This window comes from Acomys minous (genome assembly GCF_964271855.1).
Source record: "Acomys minous genome assembly, chromosome: 6".
Classification (NCBI taxonomy): Eukaryota; Metazoa; Chordata; class Mammalia; order Rodentia; family Muridae; genus Acomys; species Acomys minous.
Genome location: NC_140487.1, coordinates 129,226,650 through 129,251,017, shown reverse-complemented (window position 1 = coordinate 129,251,017; position 24,368 = coordinate 129,226,650). Strand labels below are relative to the sequence as shown.

At 47.4% G+C, this 24,368-nt stretch overlaps 1 protein-coding gene and 1 long non-coding RNA gene across 2 annotated transcripts in view; both read right to left on the bottom strand.

Annotated features, from left to right (window-relative positions):
- SSU72 (SSU72 homolog, RNA polymerase II CTD phosphatase) overlaps positions 1–24,160 on the bottom strand; it is a 35,045-nt gene extending 10,885 nt beyond the window's left edge. Inside the window, exons 1-2 of the mRNA XM_084786051.1 lie at positions 23,838–24,160; positions 9,838–9,981 (exon numbers count right to left, since the gene is read on the bottom strand). Of these exons, the coding sequence (XP_084642177.1) occupies positions 9,838–9,981; positions 23,838–23,917 (224 nt within the window). The 5' untranslated portion in view covers positions 23,918–24,160. The remainder of the gene's footprint in view (positions 1–9,837; positions 9,982–23,837) is intronic.
- Positions 19,487–23,787, bottom strand: LOC311599928. Its single transcript, XR_014780064.1, has 2 exons — positions 21,665–23,787; positions 19,487–21,616 (listed from the first exon to the last, which is right to left on the bottom strand). It is a non-coding gene; the product is annotated as an uncharacterized lncRNA (long non-coding RNA).
- Positions 24,161–24,368: the final 208 nt, after the last annotated feature.

Genomic DNA, 24,368 nt, shown 5'->3' with positions numbered 1-24,368 from the left:
AGCTAAGGGAACTTGCTGCCGCTGGGAGTGTCTGGGCTTGGCGCTCAGCACGCACAGGGTGGCTCACAGTAGTCCACTATCTCCACTTCCAGGGGACCTGATGCCCTCTCCTAACCTCCTCAGGCACCAAGTAGACATGTGGTGCACAGACATACACATTCCAGCAAACACTCATAGACCTAAGATAACAAATGTTAATATGAATAAAGAGATAATCCCAGGATGTGCTGCCTGTGACCTACTTCACCTCCCAAATTGCCAGCATGCCATAAACCCATCGAGGCTCAATTCATTGATTAGGTCGCTGCCCTCAGAACCTGTGTGAACACCCTTGGCTGTTGAAATGGGGTAAAACACTTGCTCTCCGAGCACAGCCACCCGGAGCCCACACAGGTTAGAGGCATTGCCACAAAGCTATCATCTGACCTGTACATGCTACAACACGTGTGCACCCTTGTTCACACATCCAACACGGTAACTTTTCTAAGCCCAGCATGGTAGTACATGCCTTTAATCCCAACACTCAGGAGACAGAGGCAGGTGGATTGCTGTGAGTTCCAGGCCAACGTGGTCTACAAAGCCAGTCCAGGACAGCCAAGGCAAACACAGAAAGACCCTGTCTTGAAAAACCAAACCAAACCAGAAAAACCTTTTCTAATTAAAAAGACACACTCAGCTGGGCATGGTGGTGCATGCCTTTAATCCCAGCACTCCAGAGACAGGCAGATCTCTGTAAGTTCGAGGCCAGCCTGGTCTAAAAGAGTACAGGACAGCCAAGGCCACACAGAGAAACCCTGACTTGAAAACCAAATATTAAAAAAATAAAATAAATTAAAGAAGACACTCTACCTATGACCATATAGAGGGGGAGGAGTTTCCCCTCAGTCATAGACCGAGGGGAGGGGAATAGCATGAAAGCGGGAGGGAGGGAGGAGCGGGAGGGAGGGAGGAACGGGAGGATACAAGTGACGGGATAACAATTGAGTTGTAATCTGAATAAATTAATAAAATTAAAAAATAAATCAATTAAAAAAAAGACACTCTCACAGACATATCCAGAGCTGTACTTTTACTCATCTCCTAGATTTGTCTGATCCAATCAATGTGACAAGATTAAGCACCAGAAGGCCAAGCCAAGTAACTTTCTATTTCAGAAACCATTTTTCAAAAAAGAAAAATGGACAGTAATAATGAGGATGAACAGTAAATGGATAGCTAAAATACAATCTAAACTCAAGGTCCCAAAGACCAATCCAAGAATGATGCTGGAGGCAGCAGGTTCGGGGACTTGAAGCCCACCTTCCTATGGGGTCTTACGCGGCACTAGCAGGGGGTGGCAGAAGAGGGAGCGTTTCCCATTCATCTTCTGCTCTGACCCACTTCCTCAACCGAGCGGTAATTCCTCATAAGTCAGTCAACTCAGTATCACCACCAAAGCTGTTCTAGGTACACCTGACACTGATCAACAAAAGTAATGGGATCCACATTAAAGAAAAATAGTCATAATAGAGCCAGGTGTGGTGGTGCATACCTCTGATCCCAGAATTTGGGAGGCAGAGACAGGTGGATCTCTGTGAGTTTGAGGTCAGCCAGGATTATAAAGTGAGCCCAGGACAGCCAGGGCTACACACATAGAAACCCTGTCTCAAAGCACCAAAAATAAATAGATAGATAGATAGATAGATAGATGGATGGGTTTTGGGGCTAGAGAGATGGTTCAGAGGTTAAGAGCACTGATTTTTTTTTTAAGGTCCTGAGTTCAATTCTCAGCCACCACATGGTGCCTCACAGCCATCTATAATGTGATATGATGCTCTTCTGGCTTGCTGGCACACAGGCAGGCAGAGCACTGTATAAATAATAATAAAAAAAATTGACCCTGGGCGTGGTGGTACACACCTTTAATCCCAGGACTCAGGAGGCAGAGGCAAGTGGATCGCTGTGAGTTCGAAGCTAGCCTCGTTTACAAGAGTCCAGGATAGCAAAGGCTACGCAGTGAAAACCTGTCTCAAAAAAAGAAAAAATAGGAGCTGGAGAGATGGCTCAGAGGTTAAGAGCACACTGACTGCTCTTCCAGAGGTCCTGAGTTCAATTCCCAGCAACCACATGGTGGCTCACAATCATCTATAATGTGATCTGATGCTCTCTTCTGTGCAGAGGTGTACATGCAGGCAGCGCACTGTATAAATTTTCTTTAAAAAAGAGAAAAAATAATAAATTTTAATGCTGGGCGTGGTGGTGCATGCCTTTAATCCCAGCACTCTGGAGGCAGAGCCAAATGGATCACTGTGAGTTCGAGGCCAGCCTCGTCTACAAAGGGAGTCCAGGGCAGCCAGAGCTGTATCAAAGGAAAAAACAAAAACTAGCACAGGCTACGTCATGGTCCCACCGTTTTCCTGAGAAATATCTAGAGTGAGGAAATTTGCATGGGTGGGTTGGGCAGTGGCACACGCCTGTAATCCCAACACTCAGGAAGCAGAGGCAGGCAGGCAGATCTTTGGGTTGGGAGGCCAATCTGGTCTACAGAGCTAGTTTCAGGACAGCCAGGCCTATGCAGAGAAACCTTTTATCAAAAGAGGAAAGGGGCCAGGTGTGGTGGTACACACCTTTGATCCCAGCAATCAAGAGGTAGAGGCAGGCAGACTGCTATGAGTTCAAAGGCCAACCTGGTCTACAAAGTGAAACCTTGTCTCTAAAAACCATTTAAAAAACAAAAAACAAAAAAGGGAAGACACAAACACAGGCCTAGATCAGTGATAGGAACTCTGAATTCACCTGATCTCTAGAGACAAATAAAACATGTCCTTGAGCACTGTCTAAGCTCTGTGAGCTGAGCCTGTAGGTAATGGGCCTTGCTTTTTTTGGGGGGGGGGGTGGCCTTGCTTTTGGAGCACACTATCCCCAATTCACAGTGAAGAGAACTGCTGGACATAGCATCACACACCTGCTCTCCAGGCCCCGTCTTACATCTTCACTTAGGATTTTTTTGCTTTGAGACAGGGATTTTTTTTTTTCGTGTAACTGTGGCTGTCCTGGACTCACTTTGTAGACCAGGTTAGCCTCGAACTCACAGCAACCTGCCTATCTCTGCCTCCCCAAGTCTGGGATTAAAGGTGTGTAGCAACATGCCCGACGGTCAGGCTGAGTTTATTTTTTTGAGACAGGGTTTCTTTGTGTAACAGAGCCTTGGCTGTCCTGGACTCTTTGTACACCAGGATGGGCTCAAACTTACAGAGATCCACCTGCCTCTGCCTCCCCAAGTGCTGGGATTAAAGGTGTGCGCTACCACTGCCTGGCCAGGCTGAGTTTTTCAGTGGCATGAGATCAATATACTTTGATTAGGAACTGCTTTGTCTGCTCCTGGGCTGCTGAGACAGTGTGATGCTGAACACCAGGGCCAGCGTCAGCTGAACTCCACTCCTGGTCCACAGTCACAAATAATGGACACTGTTGAAGTTATGCACTTTTGACTTACACACTTTATTCTTCAATGGTCTTGTTGGCTATAAACCCAACCAAAGTAAAAAAGAACATTAACGCTGGACATGGTACCACACCACTTTAATTCCAGCACTCAGGAGGCAGAGGCCGGTGGATCTCTGAGTTCAAGGTTAGCCTGGTCTACAGAGTTCTAGGCCAGCCAAGTCTACACAGAGAAACCCTGTCTGAAAAACAAAAAACACAAAACAAAACAGTACACCTAGTCTGGGTGTGGCAGCGCATGTCTTTCGCCCCAGCATTCTGGAGGTGGAGGCAAGTGGACTCTAGGAGTTCAAGACCAGCCTGTTCTACAGTAAGCCAGCCAAGCATACAGGCATGATAAGATCACCCCTTCCTCAAACACACAAAAAAGGTTTTGTTTTGTTTTAAGACACGGTTTCTCTGTATAACAACTCTGGCTATCCTGGAACTCTCTTCATAGACCCAGGATAGCCTCGAACTCAAAGCAATTGGCCTGCCTCTGCCTGGCACCATGCCCAGGCCCTCCCCTGGCCCAAAAAAAAGCGTATACTTCTTTGATCAGAGGTAGCCACAGACACTTAATCTACCACCCCACAAAAATAAAATAAAATGAAACAAAATAAAATAAAAATAAAGGTGTTTGCCACCACATCTATTTGTTTTGTTTTTTGATAGAGAATTTCATATAACCCAAGTCAGTCTTGAACACACAGTGTAGCTGAGCTTGACCTTTACTCCTCCATCTCAGGTGGCTGCTATTATTTATAGTTCATGACGTGGCACATATGAAGAAACTGAGGCCTTAGCTGCACAGAGAGTAGAAAATAGGGCAGAGGTGGTCGAGGGCTACTAGACCCCAGTTCTAATCAAGGTTCTTTTTCTGACCAACTCATAGAATCCTTTCCCCCTTGAATATGTACGCAGTGTGTTCCTGTCTTTGGGTTACACCCTAAAATACCCTTCCAGCTTCCTACTATAAAATTGTGGGTTTTATGCAAGATCATACAAGGACACTTACTACTGACTAAGAGTTACTTTTTCAAAGCATGGTACTGCTCCGCTCCCAATTTCCTGCAGTGGTCTGCCCTGGGAACAAAAGTGTCCCTCAACAGCAATCTTTCTTACCTCTCCCCTCCCCTCCATATATTCCAACAATGCCCTTTTCTGGCCTGGCTTGATGCCAATGTCCACTAAATTCCCAGGAAGAGACATTTTTTTGGTCAAGGAGAGGACTGAGAACACAGCAGAGCACTAGGTGCATTGTTATGCGTCGCCTTGGCCCCACCTGGTCCAACATGGATACAGGCCAAGGGTGGATCCCTGAGAGCTTACATGCCTAGAGCACACTCAAGAGGCAAACCCTGACGACTTATCACCAAGGTGACCACACGCTCCCCTCCCTGCCACCTGTATCCCCAACACACACAGTCTACATTTTAAGAGGTAGCCACTGACAATCTATCACCCCACAAAGAGGACTCCTCAGCCCTAGATGGTGGGGTCTCCACTCCTTGTACAGCTACATAAATTGTTGAAGCCTAAACTTGGCTTTGGTAAAACATGCTAAGAGCTTCCCTGTCCAGAAACAAGAAAGTCAGTTGGCATCAATATTAAAATTTAGTTTATAATAAAGGAATATGAATAGATTTCTCTCACAAAATTTAAGAACAGGGACAGGAGAGATGGCTCAGAGGTTAAGAGGACTGGCTGTTCTTCCAAAGGTCCTGAGTTCAATTCCCAGCAACCACATGGTGGCTCAGAACCATCTATAATGAGATCTGGTGCCCTTTTCTGGTGTGCAGGTGGACATGCAGACAAAGCACTGTATATATAAATAAATACAGTTTTAAAAATGAGAATATAAAAAACAAATAGTACTAACTGAAGAAATTTCAAAACCTTCTAAGAGCTGAGCATGGTAACACATGCCTTTAATCCCAATAGAGGCCAAGAGCACCACTCTGCACAGCAACTTCTAGGACAAGTGGGGCTACATAATGGAGACCCTACCCCAAAACAACAGAGTAGCTCAGAAGCAACTACGCTTTTAGAGTAAGTGTCATGGTAGAGCAGCAAGCCAGGTGGTAATTGCACAGGCCTTTAATTCCAGCACGCAGAGGCTGGCAGATCTGTGTGACAACGCCTGTCTCAAAATCCCCACATGTAAAAAAAAAAAAAAGGAATGAAGGAAAAAAAAAAAAGAGGGAAACCTCACCTTTCTCCTAGGGCCAAGGAAAAGACCAAGCTTCCAAATCAGTCTCTGCGATCTTATGTAATACTCCCTGAGACTCTAAGGGAAAGGAGCATGCCCCTGCTTATCGGAGGCTTCAGGAAGCTGTTCTGACTCCCACCACCACCTTAAGAGCTCTTTGGACAAGGATGTGAGCGTAACACCCAAAACTCAGAACACTCAACTTCCCCACTTAGTCCCTGGGCTTCTGCACAGGGTGAAGGAGTATCAGACAAGCCTTCAGGTCACAGGGTCACTGTGGTACAGGCCTGAAGGACTCTACAGCCTTCAACACCCTCAACTGTACCCACAGAACAAGTATGTGACTAATAGGAAATGCCCATGTTTCTGACCCAATGTCCCCACTGGCCACCTTTCAACTGTAGCCATCAGCGGAGGGAGGACTGGGACACAGGGTCAGAGTGGCAAAGATATAGTGCCCATAAGGATTTATGTTTTGTTAGAAGGCATTTGGGACCCCCAAAGCTATTTAATTCATCTTTGAACCTATAAAAATGTTTTTAGTTTCTTATATTCTTCTTTCTTTTTGAGAAAGTCTCAAGATCATCCCATCTCGGCTTTCTGAGTGAGAGCTGTGTGGTCGCACCCAGAGCTGTATTGTCCTGTCAGGCCAGGTCCCCAGCGACCCAGGTCAGCCATGGACTCGGGGTCACATGGCCAGGTCCCCAGCAACCCAGGTCGGCCATGGACTCAGGGTCACGTAGCCAGGTCCCCAGTGACCCAGGTCAGCCATGGACTCGGGGTCACGTGGCCAGGTCCCCAGAGACCCAGGTCGGCCATGGACTCAGGGTCACGTGGTCCTTTTGCTTCCACTTCCAGAGGAGCTAGGACTCCATACTAGCTCAAAGCTTAATTTACATTAAAAGTTACAATATATAAATGTATAGATTTCTTTAAGAAAAAAATTGTGGCCGGGCATGGTGGTGCACACCTTTAATCCTAGCACTCAGGAGGCAGAGGCAGGTGGATCGCTGTGAGTTTGAGGCCAGCATGGTCTACAAAGTGAGTCCAGGAAAGCCAAGGCTACACAGAGCAACCCTGTCTCTAAAAACCAAAAGAAAGAAAGAAAGAAAGAAAGAAAGAAAGAAAGAAAGAAAGGAAGGAAGGAAGGAAGAACTGTAAGACTGCCAATATGGAGACAGAATGCTTTCTGGAGTAATAAAGGTCTGTAATCTAGATCCCTGGGAAGCCGTGGCAGGAGGATCAACAGTTATCACTACTTGGGCTAGCGTTTGTTCAAGGACAGCTTGGGCAACTTTGTGAAACCCTGAGGAGGAAAAACGAGAAAAAGGCAGAATGTTGTGGCCTATGCCTTTAACCCCAGTACTTAGGAGGTGGAGGCAGAGACAGGTAGATTTCAGTTTGAGGCCAGCCTGGTCCATACAAATTGCTACAACCCAGCCAGGGAAATATAGTGGAACATGTCTTTAAAAAAAAAAAAGTTTTGGGGCTGGAGAGATGGCTCAGAGTTGTTAAGAGCTCTGTCTACTCTTCCAGAGGTCCTGAGTTCAATTCCCAGCAACCACATGGCGGTTCATAACCATCTATAATGAGATCTAGTGCCCTATTCTGGCTGGCAGGCAGGCACATACACAGGTAGAACATTCTATACATAATAGCAAATGAATGTTAAAAAAAAAAAAAAAGGTTTGCACCTAGGGATAACTCAGTGGAAGAGAGCTAGGCTAGCCTAGCATGTGCAAGGCCATAGGTCTGTCTCTAAAACCACAAAGGGAAAAAGTAAAGTTGTTTGATGCAGACAACTGGACTCCATTCCAAGCACTACTCTAATCATTATACAACATGGAACAGAAAACTTGTTTTAAAATACCATTTCTTTCCCCATGAGCCTTCAGTACAAGATTCAGACTGTTTTGCATCTTCCTGAAGTCCAGTTCTCTCAGAATACTATTTTTTTTTCACGTTTTGTTTGGTAAACACAGCAACTTTTTGTTTTTATTTTGAGACAGGGCCTCAAACTATAGAGCCCAAGCTGGCCTCAATCTATACAGCCCAAGCTAGACTCAAACTTGTAGCAATCTCCCTGTTTCAGCCCCCTAAGGCTGATGGTACAGGCATGAACTACTAATCCGGCTAGTATATTTCCAGAGCCACAGAAATGTCAAACATGTCTGTCTGCACACGCCCTGTAAGGGAGCAGCTAGGCAGCCCACAGTGTGCAGTGTGCACACACGCCCTGTAAGGGAGCAGCTGGGCAGCCCACAGTATGCAGTGTGCACACACGCCCTGTAAGGGAGCAGCTGGGCAGCCCACAGTGTGCAGTGTGCACACACGCCCTGTAAGGACGTAGCTGGGAAGCCCACAGTGTGCAGTGTGCACACACACCCTGTAAGGACGCAGCTGGGAAGCCCACAGTATGCAGTGTGCACACACGCCCTGTAAGGGAGCAGCTGGGCAGCCCACAGTGTGCACTGTGCACACACGCCCTATAAGGACGTAGCTGGGCAGCCCACAGTGTGCAGTGTGCACACACGCCCTGTAAGGGAGCAGCTGGGCAGCCTACAGTGTGCAGTGTGCACACACGCCCTGTAAGGGAGCAGCTGGGCAGCCCACAGTGTGCAGTGTGCAAACACACCCTGTAAGGGAGCAGCTGGGCAGCCTACAGTGTGCACACACACCCTGTAAGGGAGCAGCTGGGCAGCCCACAGTGTGCAGTGTGCACACACACCCTGTAAGGGAGCAGCTGGGCAGCCCACAGTGTGCAGTGTGCACACACGCCCTGTAAGGGAGCAGCTGGGCAGCCCAGTGTGCAGTGTGCACACACACCCTGTAAGGGAGCAGCTGGGCAGCCCACAGTGTGCAGTGTGCACACACGCCCTGTAAGGGAGCAGCTGGGCAGCCTACAGTGTGCACACACACCCTGTAAGGGAGCAGCTGGGCAGCCCACAGTGTGCAGTGTGCACAAATGCCCTGTAAGGGAGCAGCTGGGCAGCCCACAGTGTGCAGTGTGCACACACGCCCTGTAAGGACGCAGCTGGGCAGCCCACAGTGTGCAGTGTGCACACACGCCCTGTAAGGGAGCAGCTGGGCAGCCTACAGTGTGCACACACACCCTGTAAGGGAGCAGCTGGGCAGCCCACAGTGTGCAGTGTGCACAAATGCCCTGTAAGGGAGCAGCTGGGCAGCCCACAGTGTGCAGTGTGCACACACGCCCTGTAAGGACGTAGCTGGGCAGCCCACAGTGTGCAGTGTGCACACACGCCCTGTAAGGGAGCAGCTGGGCAGCCTACAGTGTGCACACACACCCTGTAAGGGAGCAGCTGGGCAGCCCACAGTGTGCAGTGTGCACAAATGCCCTGTAAGGGAGCAGCTGGGCAGCCTACAGTGTGCAGTGTGCACACACGCCCTGTAAGGGAGCAGCTGGGCAGCCCACAGTGTGCAGTGTGCACACACACCCTGTAAGGACGCAGCTGGGCACCCCAGTGTCTATCTCCTCGTCTATGCTGCACTGTGCACTAACTCAGCAGTCAGGTCGGCCTCTAGAACCAGGTTTCTGAACCTTCCTAGTGCTGCCGCCCTTTAACACAGCTCCTCATGTGTGCTGACCCCAACCAAAAATTATTTCGTTGCTACTTCATAACTGTAATTTTACTACTGTTACCAACTGTAATGTAAACATGTATGTTTTCTGATGGTTTTAGGAAACCCCTGGGAAAGGACTGTTTGACCCCCAAAGGGCTCGAGACTCACAGGCTGAGAACCACTGCTCTAGACTCTCCAGTGGGCAGAAGGAAAGAAACTGAGTTCTCCACTGGGCTGGTGTCTCATGTCTATGTCTTTAATCCTAGCACTCAGGAGGCAATTACACGAGGACCTCTGTGAGTTCAAGATCAGCCTGGTCCACACAGAGAATTCCAGGCTAGCCAGGGTTACATAGCAAAACCCTGTCTTAAATTTACCAGAAAAGAAAAAAAAAAGAAAGGAAGGAAGGAAGAAAGGAAAGAAGAAGAAGAAGAAAAAAAAAGGAAACTGACTTCTTATACATAAAAAAAGGATTGATGTAGGCACCACAGGTATATATGCCAGGACATACGTGCTGGCCCTGTTTTACCTAGAACACACCCTGCACCACCCTGGCTCTCTGGGGGTCAGCCATGGGATACAGTTCTTTGTCTTTCCTGAGGAGGTCATTGTACATCTGGTCATATGTGGTTTTGAAGTCATAAACATTGGGCTTGTCAGGTGCTGGTCCTGGGAGCTTCACATGAGTTCCTGTTCCAAAGGAGCGGACACTGAAACCACGCTTGCTGAAAGACACAAAGAAGAAAAAAATGACAGTTGGATTAAAACACAAAAGTTCTCAACCAAGGAGCACAAAACAGAAACGAACAGTCTGTTATCTTTTAAAATGTTATCACTTTGTCTTTCTCGTGTGTTCCTAGAGAGTGAGCTCAGGTCCTTAGCTTGGCAGCAACCGCCTGGACCAGCTGAACCATCTCACCAACTCTATTTTAGGTGGGGGAAACGGCTCAGCGGGTAAGTTCACTGGCTGTGTCAGTCTGATGACGTAACTCTCTCCCTGGAATTAGCACGGTGAAAGGAAAGAATCAACGCCTGTGAGCTGTCCCCTGGCCTCCAAATGCTCACTGCGCACGGCCCCATCTGTTCACGGCGTGTGCCTCCGTACAAACCGTATACACAAGATAAATCTGAAGACATTTAAAAAAAATAAAGACAACAAAAAGTGAATTTAAACTATTTTAAGTTTTTGCTTTTTAGTGCACATGTGTTTTTCAGAGGGAAGGAGGGTCTCTCACTGAACCTGGCTGGCCAATGAGGTCCAGGGATCCACGTGTCCTCTTAATCAACACTCCTGGCCCTAGTGCTAGGGTTATACACATAAGCACACACACACATATCTGACTTTTAGGTGGATGCTGGAAATCTGAATTCAGGTCCTCACGTCTGCAGAGCAAGCATTTTTAAAAAAAAGACATCAGGCTGGGTGGTGGCGGCACACACCTTTAATCCCAGCACTTGGGAGGCAGAAGCAGGCAGATCTCTGTGAGTTCAAGGCCATCTTGGTCTACAGAGCGAGTTCCAAGACAGCTAGAGCCGTTGCACAGAGAAACCCTGTCTTGAAAAAACCAAACCAAACCAAACCAAACCAAACCAAACCAAACCAAACCAAAGTAAAGACATCTCCCCCACTGTTTCTTTCTTTCTCTAACCTACATTTAAAATTTGGTCACCAGAGGGCTGGAGAGATGGCTAAGAGCTTAAGGGCACTAGCTGTTCCTCTAGAGGTCCTGAGTTCAATTCCCAGCAACCACATGGTGGCTCACAACCATCTGTAATGTGATCTGATGCCCTCTTCTGGTGTGCAGGTGTACATGCAGACAGAGCACTGCATACATAATAAATCTTAAAAAAAAAAAAAAGTTAATTTGGAATAAAACTTGGGTTCTTCTTGTTCTGTCTTTTGAGACAGGGTCTCATCATGTAGCCCTGGCTATACTGGAACTCACTGTGTAAACCAGGCTGACCTCAAACTCAAAGAGATCCACCCACCTCTGCCTCCCAAATGCTGGGATTAAAAGCATGCACTACAAACCGGGTAGTGGTGGCGCACGCCTTTAATCCCAGCACTCAGGAGGCAGAGGCAGGCGAATTGCTGTGAGTTCGAGGCCAGCCTGGACAAAGCGAGTCCAGGACAGCCAAGGCTACACAGAGAAACCCTGTCTCGAAAAAAAGAAAAAGAAAAAAAGAAAAAAGAAAAAAAACAACAACAAACCCCAAAATAAATAAATAATAAATAAAAGCATGCACTACAAACCCCAACTCACTTGGGTTCTTGTTGTTGTTGTTGTAAGTTTAACAAAAGTGTAATTCTTTACAAAGAAATTGTTTACATTCATTTACCTTATGTACGTGGGTATTTTGCCTTTCTGTGTACACACATGTGCCTGGTGACCTAAAGGCAGCAGGAGACTGCGTCCTCTAGAACTGAGGACTGTGCAGATGCTGGGAACTGAACTTGGGTCCTCTGCAAAATCAACAAATGCTCCTGGCCTCTCCCTAGCTCTCAAAATGCAACTCTAGTCCCCCCCCCCTTTTTTCCTTTCCTCCTCTCAGACAGGATCTGATTGTGTAACCTTGAAACTCATTATGTAGACCAGGCTGGCCTTGAACTCCCAGAAATCCAACAGCCTCTGATTCCTTAGTGCTGAGATTAAAGGCCTGTGCCACCATGCCTAGCTCAATAGTTGTGATTTTTAAAAAGCATCAGTGTGGTAACGCTTTTTTTATATTTTGCTGTTGCTGTTTTCAGACAGGGTCTCATTATGCAGCCCAGGCTGACCTGGAGTTCACTAGGTACATCTTGCGAGCCGTGGAGTCATGCCAGCACACACAATCCTGCTCTTGTTATTGTTCATTTGTTTGCCTGTAACTCAGGACATCTGGAATTATCCAAAACATCCTGGACTGTCACACCTGGGTAAGAGTGCTCAACATCCCGGTATGTGCAGAACAGCTGCTTACCGTACACTCATCCAGCCCCAAAAGCAAGGTGACTGATAATACCAACGTAACATTGAGGAAGAAATGGCCCTTACAGAACACAGCATTCTGTTTCATGTGTAAGAAAAAAATAAAATGTGCGCCATTTTTCAACTATTCTATTTAAGAGAACTCAAAGTGAAAAAAGTAGTGATGAAAATCTATTAGGCCATCACCTGAAGTTGAGGCAGGAGGACCATAACTTTGTACTGGACTATAACACACACTGAAACCCTAAACAGCAATGATGGTGATAATGACAATGGGGAAAGGAGGAAACCAAAAGCCCAGAGGTCTGTTTCTGAGTCACTTCTTACAGTCAGGAGCAGAGAGCAAAGGACCGGTCAGATTAGTTCACTGCTCTACCCTGAGACTATCACAGGGTGGCAGGATGCAGGCAGAAGTAAATACATGGCTGGTGGACTATAAACAACAGCAGCACCATGACACGATTAGGAAAGATGATTTCTCACTGCAGCTAGACACAAGGCATCTATGGTGGGTGAAGAGTGCACATCCACAAGAGCAAAACCACCAATACCTGTAACCCACAACTTCACTTCCAGAAACCCAGTCAGACACAGGCAGACAGACAGACAGACAGACAGACAGACACAAAAGCCACAGAACAGACATTCATAGCGTTGTCTGTGACCACAAAAGCAAAAAACCACTTGGTTGTAAGTCGGTGCAGAATCCTTTGAAGGTCTATCATCTCCAACAGCTGGTGAAGAAGCTGGTGCCAGGCAACATAGTCCAACATCACTGCACACGACACTTACAGAGGGTTCACAAAGGCAGACACATGAAAGTAACTCCGGTCAGGCACCGTGGTGCACATTTTTAATTCCAGCCCTCAGGAGGCAGAGACTGGAGCTGGGTCCCTGAGTTTGAGGCCAGCCTGGTCAACCGAGTTAGTTCCAAGACAGCCATGGGTACACAAACTTTGTCTCAAACAAACAAACAACCCATCCAAACACCCAAATAAATAAATAAATAAATTCTAGAAAAAAGTAGCTCACATTTAAGCTGAGGCCACTGAGGCTGATACAAAGCTGAGTCAGGTCTGTGTTTCCAAGCTACACAACCAGGTACCCAGAATATTACACATAAAGAACACAACCTAAAGCGAGAATCATTATTAAACTTGAAGTCCACATATGCCTGCGCTACTAAAATAAACACGAAACACAAATTTCCAGTGTTCCATCAAAAAGAGGACAGGAAAGCAACAAAAGCAGGTGCTGGTTAGACCTGGGAAGGTGACACAGCCAGACAGGGGACAGTAATGCCTTCCTGAGAGGGGTCAAAGCCGAGGGTCCCCCTTAACCTAAATTTGAAACAATTCCTCACTAACTTGGATAAGGCCCAGAGATTAAGAGCACCGACTGCTCTTCCAAAGGTCGTGAGTTCAATTCCCAGCAACCACATGGTGGTTCACAACCATCTACAATGAAATCTGGTGTCCTCACCTGGCTTGCAGGCAGGATATTGTATACATAATAAATAAATCTTTTTTTAAAAAGATAATAAACAATAAAAGAAGTATTTTTTTTTTTTAGGAAAATGTAACAAGAATGAGGTGGGGTAGCACACACCTCACAGGTGCGCAGGGCCCACAGAAGCACTTCAGGCTAGCTCTGCTCCCTGTCACACCCTTTGCTGTTGTGGCCTTTCATGGTTCGTGCCATGGAGTGCTCAGCCCGGGTGCTGAGGTTAAGGTCCACAAGACAAAGACTTGCCTTTTCAAGCCAATCAGAGTTTTTGCAACAGAACAAGAACAGGGGCTAGGGAGGTAGCCTGGTAGTTAAGTGCGTTTGTTCTCAGCAGACAGGAAGGGGAGGGAGGATGGGACCTGGAGGAGAAAAGGGAGGTGGCTACAGTCAGGATGTAAAGTGAATGAATTAAAAATAAATGAAATTTTAAAGAGGAACATTTGTTCTCACAGAGGATGCAGATATAATTCCTAGCACCATATGGTGACTCACAGCCACTGATAACACTAGTTTCAGGGGATCTGATGCCACCCCACCTCCTTTTCTTTAAAAAAAATTTTTTTAGAGCTGGGTGTGGTGGCACACACCCAAAATCCCAGCACTGGGGAGGCAGAGGCTGGCAGATCTCTGCGAGTTTGAGGCTAGCCTGGTCTACAAAGCAAGTACAGGACAGCAAGGGCTCAAAAAAAAAAAGTTTTAGATTTATTTTCTGTGCTTGAGTGTTTTGCATATGTTTGTATGTACTGTATGCATGCATCATACGCATCCTGGAACTGGAGTGGTGGTTGTAACAACCACGCGGATGGATGCTAAGAGTCAACGCTGGGTCTTCTGCTCAGCAACTGACCACCTCTCCAGCACCCCACACCCTCTTCTCACCTCCATGAGCACTAGGCACACATCCGGTACACAGACATGCATGAAAGTAAAACAAAATACAGACAAAAATGCGAATTTAAAGTTGTTCAAGTAGAACATGTAATGAATGACAAATAAGGTCTACACCACAATAACCCAAACAACACACACTCAAGCAGGCATGGTGGTGCATGCCCCTGATTCCAGCACTCCAGAGGCAGAGGGAACGGCAGGCAGATCTCTGAGCTTTAAGCCAGCCTCATCTACACAGCAAGTCCCAGACAGCCAGGACCACACAGGGAAAAAAGAAGGGGGTGGGGGAAGCAAACAAACAAGTTTTTTTGTTGGTTTTTTTCCAGACAGAGTTTCCTAGACGTACTCTGTAGACCAGGCTGGCCCTGAACTCACAGAGATCCGCCAGCCTCTGCCTCCCAGGTGCAGGGACTACAAGCATGAGCCACCACAGCTAAGAGAATGCTTATATATAAAACACACAAATTTGTAAAAGGAAGATCCCACTCCAAAACGGCTGGCAACAGTGCCCAAGCAGACGGGAAGGCCACCCTGACAAGGCCCTGCATGGTGCAACAACTGTACAATGGTGCCCTGAGAGAGGAACTGAGAATTCAGACTACAGAGTACTATCTGCAGTGAGTCCTGTGTCCACAGTGACCAGAAACCCTTATGCCACTGGCTGGACATAATCAGGGGTGGTTCTACTCCTAACACAGGCATGGTCGCCAAGGCATGAATGAGGTGAAAGTTAATCAAGTTTTACCACCAAAGCTACTTGTGACCAAATATGAATTTATCAGATAAATCCCGAAGTCATCTTTTTTGTTAGCTTTGGCTGCCCTGGTATCGCTTTGTAGACCAGGCTGGCCTTGAACTCAGAGATCCACCTCCCTCTGCCTGGGATTAAAGGTGTGTGTCACTACGCCCTGCTAAAGACATCTCCATTTAGACCAAAAAAGGGCTGAACCACTTTTCCAAGACCCACTCTAAAGGGATTAAAATGATCTAAAGAATCACTTTAACAATGGGGGAAAAAGCTAGGGGTGGTGGTGCACACCTTTAATTCCAGCACTCGGGAGGCAGAGGCAGGCGATCGCTGTCCGAGGCCAGCCTGGTCTACAAAGTGAGTCCAGGACAGACAAGGCTAACAGAGAGACCCTGTCTCGAAAAACAAAAAGCAAAACAACCAACCAAAAAACAATGGGAAAAGCAGGAAGCTGGATGCATTAGGTCTTTCTTTTGGCCACTCCTCTGCAGTGCTGTAAGTGAGGGTCTCGGCTGCTTGGAAGGCTGAGGCAGGAGAATGGACAGAAGCTCAGGACCTTGAGACAAGCCCGGCAGAAGACAGAGGTACTCCAAATGGACACAACATCCTAAAGATAGAGACCAACCAGGCCCTCCAGAACATTGCAGAAGCCTTGGGAGACATGGCCACAAGTCCCCAGAGGAGGGCTCCCACACGAACACGCTCCATTCCGGTCTGTCTACACTCCTACAGCATCCCCCAGACAACCCAAGCTAGTCTTGAAGTGGCTTCAAGTGCAAAGCTGCCGGCACGGTCAGCCACCACACTAGCCAAGTGTTTCTCGCCATCCAGCTTTCTGAACTATTACTTTTAAGCATCCCGTTTAAAAATAAATTGCAGTGCAGTTTGTTTCCCCAAAAAGCTGTTCCCAGGTGGCAAAAAGGCTAATTAGCAACAGAGCTCTGCTTTCTCTGAAGCCTCTAAAACTGGTGTAGCAGCCCATCCTGTGCGGTGACAATCTGCTCATTACATAAAGGCAGAGAATGCTATAAAAATACTCCTGACAACCAACAGCCTTGCCTGAGGGCAACCATTATGTCTAATCTTCCAGAAAAATAAATGCCTTTCAAAACTACCAAAACTCTGTGAGCTGCTCACTGTAGAATACGTTACATTGAGGAAAACAAAATTGTTTCATTGTTATATCAAAGACCAAACGTCAAATGCACACCAAAGAAAATGTACAGCTGGGGCTGGAGAGATGGCTCAGAGGTTAAGAGTCTGTTCTTCCAGAGGTCCTGAGTTCAATTCCCAGCAACCACATGGTGGCTCACAGCCATCTATAATGTGATCTAATGTGTACTGTATACATAATAAATAAATAAATCTTTTTTAAAAAAAAGAAAGAAAGAAAGAAAATGTACAGCTGGGCAGTGGCGGCGCACGCCTTTAGTCCCAGCACTTGGGAGGCAGAGGCAGGCGGATCCTGGCGAGTTCGGGGGCCATCCTGGTCTACAAAGCGAGTCCAGGACAGGCAAGGCTACACAGAGAAACCGTCTTGAAAAACAAAAAAGAAAATGTCCAAATTGCCAGTGTAAGTTCTCGTATTTTTCCCCTTAATGTTCTCCAGTGATAATGTGATTTTAAACTATGATTTTAACAGAACACTGAAATCCTGAATCCACTGCTTCTAAAAGCAGGTCCATCTCCAAACAGGAAGTAGTACAATCCTGCCATCTTTACTCAGGGTTACCTAGGGCCTATTAGCCTGACTTCTAGAATGCTGTTGACATGATGTCCAAATCAAGTGCTTACAAGCTATCAATCTTCCAAGGTTTTCAAGGCTGGTGAGAGCTTATGATTATGAAATATTCACCAAAAAGGTTCACAAAGCCTAATATGATGGCACCTCTGATCCCAGCACTCAAGAGAGACAGCCAGTTGTGGTGGCACACATCTGTAATCCCAGCACTCGAGAGGCAGAAGTAGACAGATCTCTGTGAGTTCAAGGCCAGCCTGGTCTACAAAGCTGCCTCCAGGCAAGGCTATATAAAGAAACCCTCAAAAAAAAAAAAAAAAGCAGAAGAAGGAAAAAACAAAAACAAAACAAAAAGCAGGGCTCAGAGTTTAAAAGCATTGGCTGCTCTTCCACAGGTCCTGAGTTCAATTCCCAGCACCCACATGGTGGCACACAGTCAACTGTAATACAATCTATACAATCTGATCCCAGCCCCCTTTCTGGTGTGCATGGAAACAGAGCACTCATATATATAAACATTACCCAAAAAAAGCTGGGTGTGGCAGTGCACACCTTTAATCCCAGCACTGGGGAGGCAGAGGCAGGCGGATGGCTGTAAGTTTGAGGCCAGCCTGGTCTACAAAGTGAGTCCAGAACAGACAGGGCTAACACAGAGAGACCCTGTCTTGAAAAGCCAAAAAAGAAAAAAAAAAAGTTTGAGAAGACAATCCTAAACAAGGACAATGACTATTTTTGTTGTTTTTTCCGAGACAGGGTCTCTCTGTGTAGCCTTGGCTGTCCTGGACTCACTTTGCAGACCAGGCTGGCCTTGAATTCCGTGATCCACCTGCCTCCACCTCTCAAGTGCTGGGGTTAAAGGCCCAGCTATGGACAATGACTTTATTAAAGGGTCTATCTTGACATGTAGTCCTGGGTGGCCTAGAACTAGCTATATAGACCAAGCCAGCGTCAAACTCCCACAGATCCACCTACCTGTGTCTCTTGAGTGCTGGGATTGAAGTCATGTGCCTCGTGCCAGGAGCATACCATTTGAAATATCCGTACCACATTTACTGTTTATTTAGTACATGTGCATTTAAGGTCAGAGGACAACTTGTAGAAGCTGGCTCTCTCATTCCACCATGTGGGTCCCAGAAATCAAACTCAAGCTGTGAGGCTGGCAGTGAGCACCTAAGCCCTGAGCCATCTGGCCTGCTGGGGCAACGCCCTTAGTGGTTAAAGCTGTTACTAAGTTTGACAGACCCAGTTTTGCCTCATATTCACAGCTAAGCAGAAGTCCATTTTCTTTCTTTCTTTTTTGTTTTTTGAGACAGGGTTTCTCTGTGTACCCTTGGCTGCCCTGGACCAGAAGTCCATTTTCCTTAAAAAAAAAAAAAAAAAAAAAAAAAAAAGATTGATTGATTTATTTATTTTATATGCCAGAGGGCACCAGATCACAGTATAGATGGCTGTGAGCCACCATGTGGTTGCTGGGAATTGAGCTCAGGACTTCTGGAAGAGCAGTCTGTGCCCTTAACCTCTGAGCCACCTCTCCAGCCCCTCAGAAGCCCATTTTTTTCAACAATTCCTTAGTCTTAATTCTATTTTCTGTAGAAACAAAACTAAAACTAGCTTAGTCTCTTAAAACCTGTGAAGGTAACACGTTCTCATGGAGGCACATCGATACGGCCTGTATGTAGCCTTTTTTTCCCTTTCTTTTTAAAGAAAGATCCAACGAACCTAACCTATACCCCAGAGGGGCCCCCAGTCCCCGCTCACCCCGTCCCTGCTGCAGGGTGGGGCAGTTGTAAGCACCACTGCACCCAGCTTTCTTCAGGGCCTCACAGTGGAGGGTCCGGGCTGGCTGGGATGTGTGGCCCTCATGCACTGGGTACAGGGCTATCAGCTCCAGTCACCACATTCCTGAACAATCTGCAGCTCATCTCCTTATAGTACACCTAGAACCAAAGACCACACAGCAGACACAGCTTATTCCCCTCCATGGACAAGACTATGGACAACACAGCCTAAGAACAGAGGGGATCTCATGGCACCTCAGACCCTGGGTCAGTTATTGCCACTTACTGGACAGCACAACTTTGGTGGCCATCTGCAATCTCGGTTTCAGTGTGGCCCAGGGCATGTGCTCACTCTGAAACTGGCACTGGAGAGCCTCCTGCAAACCAAGGACTTAGAGACCACAGTTAACTCCTTTCTTCTAATTCCCTGGATTCTTCCCCAGCTCCTATTTCCTCCCATGGGCACTACATGCACACAGTGCAGACACACGGTCAGAAAGAACACCGATACCATAAAACTAGAATAATAATAATAACAACAACAACAATAAAGCAATAAAAACAAATGAATGAATAAAATGAAAGGACAGTGGAGGCAGCAGCAGTGCACACTTTTAATCCAGGCACTTGGAAGACAGAAGCAGGCAGATCTCGAGCCCGGCCTGGTCCACAGAGCGAGTTCCAGGACAGCCAGGAATACGCAGAAAAGCCCTGTCTTGGGAAAACAAAAAACAAAAAGAAAAATATCTCTAAATAAACCAAGCCAACAATCACATACTACTATGATGTTTAACTGTAATCTCAACAAGGAGGTGGAGACAGCAGTGACCTGGAGTTTGCTATCAGCCGGTATGGCTACTTAGTGAGCTCCAGATTCACCTCAGTCTCTGGCCTCCACATGTCCACATTAAATGAAGAACACGCTCACATACAAGATAAGCTCAAATGGCTGTAAGGAAGTTCCCTGGCAGAAGCACTCACTAGACCAAGTCTCCTAAGCTTGTTAATCTTCCCCTGGGACCTATACTTACTCAGCCAGGCCTCACATGCCTGGCTGTCACAAGTCTGTCTCTGTCTCTGCTTTTTTGGATAGGGTTCCAGGTAGCCCAGGCTGACCTACAACTCTCATGCAGTTACTGACTACAACAAACTTCTGATTGTATAGCTTCTACCTCCTAAGTAGAGATTACAGACATGAGTTATCTGGAGTTAAGAATCAAATCCATACAATTGAGATATAATATGAATAAATTAATAAAATATATTTTTTTAAAAAAAGAATGAAATCCATGGGCTGGAGACATGGCTCAGCAGTTAAGAGAGCTGACTGCTCTTCCAATGGACATGGGTTCAATTCTCAGCACCGACATGGCACTCACAACTGTCTGTCACTCCAAGATCTGACACCCTCACACAGACATACATGCAGACAAAACACCAATGCACATAAAATAAAAAAATTAAATTAAATTAAATTTAAAAAAGGAATCAAATCCATGTCAGATGTGGTGGCACACGCCTTTAATCCCAGCACTCGGGAGGCAGAGGCAGGTGGATCCCTGTGAGTTCGAGGCCAGCCTGGTCTACAAAGGGAGTCCAGGACAGCCAAAGCTGCACAGAGAAACCCTGTCTATAAATAAATAAATACACAAATATTGAGAGCTTTGAGCACAACAGACAAGCATGCTATTGAGCCACGCCCTCCCCAGCGCTCTCTCCCTTTGGTTTTGAAGTGCTAGGACTGAACCTGTAACCCTGAGCACACTGAGCGAGTCCTCTACCTCTGAGCTGTATTCCCAGATCATCCTGAGTTCTTATAATTAAGAATGGCGCTCCGGGTGCCAGGCATGGTGGCACACACACCTTTAGTCTCAGACCAGAAGGAGAGCACTACTAGTTGCTCGACCGGAGGACCAAGCCGCATGGTGGTTCATGATCACCTGCACCTCAAGTTCCAGGGGGACTCAATGACTGCTTCTGTCCTCTGAGGACATTATGAATACAAGTGGTGCACAAACATACATGCAAGCAAAAAAGAAAAAACTGTTCAGGACTGGAAATGTAACCTAGGGTGGCTCAGACTACAGATGAAGCCAGAGTCTGGCTAGTAATAAGATTAAAGGGTTAGACCTCTCTGCCTTAGCAATCTGTAAACAAAACACAACAAAAGACCACAACAGCGGCACTCCAGCTGAGGTCCAGCCCGTTTGGTTTCTCTGTGTAGACCAGGCTGGCCTGAACTTAGAGATCCACCGGCCTCTGCCTCCCGAGTGCTGGGGTTAAAGGCCTGCAGCGCCATCGCCGCCCCTGGCCCAACTCTAACCATTATCTTTTAGAAACTCTAGCAGTCACCCAACTTTTTTTTTTTTTTTTTGGAGGGAGAGGGTGGTTAAGACAGGGTTTATCTTGTAGCCCTGGCTGTCCTAGACTCACTTTGCAGACCAGGCTGGCCTGAAACTCACAGTGATCCACAGGCCTCCACCTCCCAAGTGCTGGGATTAAAGGTGTGGACACCAGCCAGACATGGTGACTCAAGCCTTTAAACTCAGCGCTTGGAGGAATGGCAGGCCAAGTTCGAGGCCAGACTGGTCTACAAATCAAGTCAGGACAGCCACGGCTACACAGATAAACCCTGTCTTGGGAAAAAAAAAAGTGTGTGCCACCACCACCCAACAGGCTTTCTGTATGTAGCCCTGGCTGTCCTGGACCGTGTTCTGTAGAGAGACCCACCTGCCTCTGCCTCCAAGTGCTGGGATTAAAGGTGTGGGCCGCCACCACCTAACCTGTTGTCTTCTTGAAGTGTACCTAGTAAAATTTGCTTCTATTTTGGGTCTTAAGAAAGAAAGACGGTCCTTCGCCTCTCAAGTGCTGAGGGACCCTGAAGCGTCAGAAATAAACCTTTGCTTTTGCATCAACAAAAAAAAAAAAAAAAAGAAAGAAAGACAAAGAATTTTGAGCTTGAGAAGCAAGGGGAGCTGTGTCAATATGCCCTATTCTGGAAAGCACCCTTGAAAACTGGAACGGATCAATGATGTCATTTCTAGAAATTTATACTAAAATAGTAATCAAAACGTATACGAAGCTATTTACACAGCACCAGGAAGTTAAAATCACTCCATGTCTATTAATGAAGAATGATAAAAATCAATGGATGGTTGCACAGAATCTCTCAGATTAGTGACAGTTTTATAGCTACCTTCATTCATTAAACATGAATAAGTGTACTTAAAAGTAAAATAAAAAGATCAGAACACATTAGATTACATCTACATCCGCAGGCATTTGGGAGGCTGAAGGAGGAGTGCTAAAGCTTCAAGTTAAATGGGTCTTAGAGCCCGTGCTAGCTTTACACTTTGTAGGCCACACTGTTTAAATTGAAAGCACTCACCACCTGCAAAACAAAGCATAGCTACTAAGGAAAGACTACGGTCTATGTAGGGATTGGCTCATGACCCCTTGGGGGTCAAAATACCCTTTGAAACAGAGATATTTACATCAGGACTCAGAAAAGTAGCAGAGTTACAGTTATAAAGTAGCAACAAAAATAATTTTATGCAGGCCTGTAATCCCAGCACTCTGGAAGGCAGATCTGTGGAGGCCAGCCTGGTCTACAAAGTGAGTCCAGGACAGCCAAGGCTACACAGAGAAACCTTATCTCAAAATACTAACAACAACAAAAAATTTTTGATGCTTGGGAGTCACAACATGAAGAATAGTATTAAAGGATTTCAGCATTAGGACAGTTGAGAGCCACTGTTCTTTGTGGTAAACATTACAGGAAGAACAAAATCTTAGGATTTGCAGATGATAGACAACTTGCACACAGCGCTTGGTATGGTGGCAACTCCTATTAGTAATACCAACAAAAGCGAGGCAGGTGAGGAGTGATGTCAAAGCCAGCAGCTCGCCTTTAATCTCAGCAATTGGGAGGCAGAGGCAGGTCAGTCTCTTGAGTTTGAGGCCGACCTGGTTTACAGAGCGAGTTCCAGGACTGCCAGGGCTACAAAGAGACCCTGTTTGTGTCTATGTGTATTTGTTAAAATATAAAATTAAGGGCCGGGCGTGGTGGCGCACGCCTTTAATCCCAATACGTGGGAGGCAGAGGCAGGCGGATATCTGAGGTGAGGCAGCCTGGTCTACAAAGCGAGTCCAGGACAGCCAAGGCTACACAGAGAGACCCTGTCTTATAAAGATAATAATAATAATAATAATAAATAAAAGTCATAAAAGTTTCAAAAGTTCACAAATAGTTAACTCGGGGAGAAAAAGACCACATTTTAACTGAACGCCATGTGTTGGTTTCTCGTTTTGTCAAAGAGATTCTGAAAATACTGTAAAGGAGGGATGCCCTATTAGACACAGGTGATTTCATAAGGAAATACGAGGTTAGGGTACCGAGTGAATTGGTGTGTTCCAAAAATGACCGACTAGAGTTATGGGGGTGGGAGGGGTGGCGGCCGGGGAATGACACTTGCGAGCGCAGACGTCACGTCACTTCCAGACTCGTTCCATCTTGACTGTGCTGAGAGCTTTGCAGTTTATGTGGCCCGGCGACACACACGGGCAAGACAACCGTCGGGCGCCGTTGGCGTCACGGAAGAAGACCTTGGCCTCGCCCGTGATGCGGCCTCACCGTCCGGGTTACCCAGGGGCGGCGGCGAGCTGCCTCACGCGGACAGCACGCCGTGTCTAGGGCTGATTCCCGGGGGCTGACGACTGACGCTCCCGCGGACCACGGAACGAACCGACTCCGCTGTAAATGCTCACCCTCCTCCGAGAGGGCGTCGCGCGCCCGGATCCCCTCCCCTGAGGGGTCCGGGTGGCCCGACCTCCCGGCCGTACCGTACCGGGTCGGGCGTCTGAACTGGAATCTGCGGGAAGAGAAGGAGGGAGGGAGGGAGGGAGGGAGGGAGGGAGGGGAGGGGCGCAGGGCGGGCGGAGCCTGCACTACCTGAGGATGTTGTGCGCCTCCATGCTCCGATTCTGGTTACTCGAGCACACCACCGCCACCCGCAGCGGCGAGGACGGCATGGCACCGGCCGCACGCACTGCCCACCGCACTCGCCACGGAGAGCCCACCCTACAAGCCGGCTTCCGCGCGAGGAAGATGGCGGCGGCCGGAAGTCGGCGACACGGAAGTGAGGGCGACGTAACGCGTCGGGGAGGCCCACCCCGCCTCCCCGGGCCCGCACTGCAAGCGGCTCCGGAGAGCGACCGGACGGCGACGCGTCAGTTCGGGGACGCAGCGGCGGAGGCCTGCGCCCCTGACGTCACACCTCCGAGCCGGCGAGTAGGCCGGGGTGCGTCGCGCATGCGTGCGAGGACTCCTGCAGCGCCGTCGCTGTTGATGACGCGCTCGGTTGGGCGTGGCACTTGCGCACTATAGGAAGCTGTCCGGCGGGAAGCTGCGGAGAAATTTCCGCGTGTTCTGGCTGGGAGATTTTCCGGTCCTGTTTCCTCCAGCTTTTCCTTCCGTCAGTTT